General features: G+C 38.8%; 1 protein-coding gene across 1 annotated transcript; it reads left to right on the forward strand.

Moving 5' to 3' along the window:
- The first annotated feature begins 102 nt into the window (after positions 1–102).
- LOC121965713 (Na(+)/H(+) exchanger beta-like) lies at positions 103–3,223 on the forward strand. The gene is made up of 2 exons (XM_042515839.1): positions 103–817; positions 3,168–3,223. The coding sequence occupies exons 1-2, from the start codon at positions 526–528 to the stop codon at positions 3,221–3,223; spliced, it is 348 nt and encodes a 115-aa protein (XP_042371773.1). The 5' UTR covers positions 103–525.
- The last annotated feature ends 2,196 nt before the right edge of the window (positions 3,224–5,419 follow it).

Genomic DNA, 5,419 nt, shown 5'->3' on the forward strand with positions numbered 1-5,419 from the left:
CCGGCCCCCCTGTGGACTGGTTTGACATGCCTGCTCTAAAGTGTGTTTATTGCGCAGGCCGTCTGCTGGTGTTTTGGGGTCCTCCGCTCCAGCAGATGTCGCTTTCTCTCCAGCTGATTTTTGGAGAAGCTGCCTGTTAAAATAGAGAGAAAAAGAGTTCAGCGTGAGATTCATGTTTGATGGATGTTGACACTTGATGAAGTTTAGAGAGTTCAGTCTGAGGAGAGAATAGCGGCTCTGAAACATCCAGACAGCAACTCAGAGGGGTTAAAAATCATCCCAGCAGGCGGGTCAGAAAATGTCGTTTTTAAAAAATCTCCTTCTGATGACACCAGCTTGAAACGGCCGTTTGTTTAACCGCTGTGCGTAATTTTAAGATGCCGGGTGAGTTTGTGCGTAAAAGTGCGCGCTTCTCCGTTGCGCACCACGCTCGCTCCCCGTCCTTCCCTCATCTTCATCTTCATCGGATCTAGAGCCGAGCAGCAGCAGCAGCAGCAGCAGCTCAGCCCGTCAGACCAGCTGAAAATGGCTGAGCTCCGTCCCGCCCGGAGGAGCTCCAGTCCGCCTCTCACCGGGCTCCTCTGCGTCGTGTTGCTCCTTTTCGTCTCCATCTCCTCCGCGAGTCGTGATGTTGTTTCAGGACACAACAAGACGTGGAGAGATCCAGCCGGAGAGACCCGTCAGGAGGACTCCCATCATCAAACTAACTCCTCTGCACACAAGAAGGCTTTCCCCGTCCTCTCCTTCAACTACGACCACGTCAGGAAGCCCTTTGAGATCTCCCTGTGGATCCTGCTGGCCCTGCTCATGAAACTTGGTGAGTGACACAAATAACAAAAAAGATTTCTTCCCGCAGCACAAAAATAATCAAATACTCCCTCCTCCTGCATCACTGAGGGTCTGGGAATCAACAGATGAAGGGGGCTCATTATCTATTCCAGTTGGTTTACTGTTTCATGCTTTCAGATTTTAAGTTTATAAAAATATTCAAGTTTATTTGTGCAGAAAAATGTCATTATGTTCAACAAAACAACCGCAGAAGCAATAAAACAAGAGGAAGAGCAGCAGTGTTTAAAATACAAATGCAGCATGATCGTGAGCCTGTTGAATAGAAACAACCAACTGCTCCAGCAAATAATGGAAAAGCATGAAAATTAAGTCTTCAGGATTTGTTAAAGGTATAAAATGACAATTCACACAAAGACATTAGTTAAATCAGTCTAAAAACTGGCAGTGCTTTAATTTCAAGATTCAAAAAACTTTATTGTCCATCACATAGTGACAGAAAACTGCCTTCTGGGGGCTCAAACAACATGATTCACACTCAAGAGACACATAAAATCACACAACAGTTCCTTAGATCAATAAAAATGTGCAAAGCTTCATTTTGCCTTCTGCAAAGTATAACACAAAATGTTAAGAGTCTACTGGTAATTCTGGCAGTTTGTTAAACAACTTTAATATTTTTGTGTTTACTGGGATCCACATTAGTTACTGATGACATGTTGTCCACAGATATACGTTAAATTAGTCGATTTTTGAATGGAGTTTGGTTTGTGTGTGTTCTCCTAACACATTGGTGTTGGTAGCTAAATCACATTATTGTTACCTAAAACTGCCTGGTTTTTCTTAATCCCACAGATTACAACAATTCTTCACTGTGTTGGTGAAACTCCAGACCTCAAAAACCATAACACTAAAGTTTTATCGAATCCCTGTTAGCTGTTATTGGCATGTTGTTCACATGTATTTGTTAAATTAGTAGAATTTTACATGGAGTTTGTTGCACGTTCTCCTGGCATGTATTTGTGTCGGCAGCTAAATCATATTTTTGTTACCTAAAACAACTCAATCCAACAGATACCTGCCATTTTCCACTGTGTTGGTGAAAGTTTTACTAAACTTTCATGGGTGTATTATGAGATAATCGGCCCCGGGGGCAGATATGCAAAGGGCCCGCCACCTCTCCTACAAAGGAGCAAGACACAATGAGTTTGTGATGATTTTGCGTCTCTTTGTAGTCGTTTTTGGTTGTTTTGTGTCACTCTGTAGTCAATTTGTCTTTCTAAGGTTTTGTTGCCTGTTTTTCTTTATCGTTTGTCTCTTTGCAGTTCCTTTGCACCTCTTTGTGGTCATTTTGTGTCTCTTCCTGGTCCAGATGTGTTACTTTGAGTGGCGTTTTGCAGGTGAAGAACAGGTGGCCCCGAACACTTTGGGTCCCCTGACACTTTGCCTCATAGGCCCATTCAGAAATCCATCCATGCAAACTCCACTTTAAAAAATGGCAGTATCATTTTGCTCTTCTTTTTCCTTCCACAGAATCAGAAAACAATTTATAACATAAAAGATGTTGAAAGTCTACTTTTGAGTCTCGTGGTCCGTTAAACAACTTTCATGTTTAGTTATTTGGATCACCGCTGATTGTTGACATTTTGTCCATATTAAAAAAAGTCCTCAGTATTTGTACTTACACAGTAAACCACAAAGTTACAACATTAAGACTGCATCCAACAATTAAATTATACCAAAACTTTACTTTTAGAAAATATTTATACAATTAAAATCGATTAATAGGTGGAACAAAAAGCTGCAAACTCTGGATATCATTTTACAATGAAAAAAGTAAAAAATGTTATGTTTGTGGATTTAATAGATTTGCTGATTGTTTTTGCTATATTTTTAAGCTTTGAAAGATGTTTCCCGCTGCAGGCTGCTACAGAGCGCTGACAGTGTCTGCAGACTGCTTCAGTTATGTTTCGATGCCACGCAAACTTATTTTAGGACGAGCCTGATGGTCCGAGCGTCCGTCTGTCAGTAGTGGAAGCAAATGTTGAGGGATTAGAGTTTAAATTCAGCTCTGGTGAAGCAGTTGTTCAGGCTAATTAGAGGGATTGAATGTTTCTCTGTGCAGGTTTATAATAAGTCATCTCTGGCCTTTGACCTTTAGCTGCTGAGGCTCAGCTCTGGACATCACAACATACGAAAAACACACATAATACATCATTTATCCAGCAAGAAGTTGGCTTTCTTCCTTTTTATTTGAATCTTTTTGTTTCTTATGTTGGTTTTTATTAATTTTATCTTCACATCTTATGATTCTAACTTTGAGTATTCATTCTGGCAGTGTTGCTGTTGTTATTTTCTGTTTTATGTTGTTCTAATTTTAGATTTATCCCACTGGTCCAAGACATTTTTGACCATCCGCCAGCCAGACTGTGTTTAATGACAGAGCTTTGGGATGGACAGATATAGACGAGTATGTAAATGCTTAAGTGTACAAATATGTATGTGTAAGTAAGTGAGCATATGTGGATATGGAAGTATTATACATCTGCTTTTTTAACAAAAACAATAAGGGAAAAAAGAAAACAAAAGAAAAGAAATGCAATTATCCAGTAAACTGTACCATATCTGCATTACACAGGCATTTTAATTCTACATATTTGGGAAAAAAATCTTTATTTTTGATTAAGCTGTGGTTTTAAAAGTCACAAATTTAAAAAATTAAATAAAAATTAAAATAATCATTTTCAGAGCATTAAAGAAAATCACAAAATATCACTTGTTATTAAATAATTTAAAGTATCTATAAGAAACATTCAGATCGTTAATGTAGCAGGAAACAGCTATTTGCTGCGTGAACATGTGGTGCCGTAATGGCGTCGTGAGTGGACGATGAAGTCACGCTGTTGTAATCTGAGCTCCTCTGTGGATTGTTGTGGTCAGCGGCGCGCCGTAGAAAAAGAGTCATCACGCTCATTGATCTTGCCGCCAAGCAGTCACATGGCTCATGTAGCTCCTGATAGTTACAGCTGAGTCGGCGCTTTGAACGGTTTCCAGCAGGACGGACAGCAGGGACTATATATGCAGCAATTTCTGATCAATATCAATACCTAATGTGCATTGATTACTACGTCCGCTACACTTATATTCAATTTATATGATCAAATTTTTATGGTGAGTGGCGGAGAGGCTGCCATAACATCAAATACATCTAGAATTTGTAAATGTGTATGGATTCATTTTTTCTTGTGCCTCTATGGTCATATTATTAATGATGATAATAATAATTATTGTTTATTTGTGTAGCATATTTCATACATAAAATGCAGCTCAAAGTGGTTTACATGCAAAGGTGCTAAAAACAATACATAGAAATATATATATTTCTGAATATAATAAATCACATCAGCGATGTTAGTAACTAAATACTGTACTGAAGTACAAATTAGAGTTAGTCCCCTTCACAAACATGCATAACATGAAAATCAATGAATGCCACTTATTTCTCAGTTTAAGCCAAAAAAGAAGTTTGGTTAAGTGCAAAACATAAAAGACCACCAACTGCTTTTTGTAAAACGAAAAAATATCTGCGTAGGGCACAAAAAAACAACAACACAGCAAGTACAATATGTGTGTAATTTTGTAGAAACTCCACTGAATGTAATTAAATAATGTCGCAATAAAATTCTGCTCAATTTTTAGTCCTCAGTCCGCTGTGACCTCTAGGTTTAAATTCAAGATTGATACTCGGTGTTGATATTGGGAGAGAAAAAGTTAAAATTGCGTCACTAGAAAAATTAAAAACAATTCCTTTTTTTGTGCATATTCCAGTTGGTCCACAGTTACAGAGCAGGTGGATATTTGTTAATATTAAATTTGATATTTTATTAGTATCTTAATCACTCTTATACTTCATCCTTTTTTTCATGTTTTTTGTCGCTGAATGTGTCTTTAAAGTGAGGTTTGTTTCTCCCGCTGAACAATTTAAGAACAAATAATGATGCATTTTAGCTTGCATCATTGCTTTATTCACCGTGCCACCGTGTGTGTGCTGGCTCTGATTGGCTGGAAGAATCTCTCCTGCAGTTTGTCGTTGGCTGAGCGAGCAGCGTGCAGCTCTGTGGCATCTTATCTGTTGCGTCCAGCTGCCGTCTGCGAGGGCCGGTCTGACTTCCTGTCCTAATGCACTGCTCGATAACAAAGATCCCAGTGTGCGGACAGAGGAGAGGAGGGGGGCGAGGACCACTGAGTGCATAAAACCTCGCAGGAAAAAACGTCACATTTACAGCCGCCTCGACCCCGAGTCACATGACGGGCTGAATGTCAAGGCCTCATTCAGCTGAGAGACAAAATATGAAACTAAAGGAGCAGAGACAATATTTTACTCAGTGTCAACCCTTTAACACCTGGACTGGCATTAGTTTTCTTTGTGAACCTAAAAAAATGGTTTGATTTCTTTAAAAAAAACAATGGAAACAATGGATGAGCAACTCTGCGAGAAATGTAAAATGTGCCACAAACTGTAAAAATAAAATTAAATAATATGTGACAAGGAAATTGTCTGAAAAGTAGCAAAGAGGATTTTTAGACAAAAAATAATGGAAAATGCCTAGGAAGCTATGTTTATAATTATCTT

This window comes from Plectropomus leopardus, unplaced genomic scaffold (genome assembly GCF_008729295.1).
Source record: "Plectropomus leopardus isolate mb unplaced genomic scaffold, YSFRI_Pleo_2.0 unplaced_scaffold21297, whole genome shotgun sequence".
Lineage (NCBI taxonomy): Eukaryota > Metazoa > Chordata > Actinopteri > Perciformes > Serranidae > Plectropomus > Plectropomus leopardus.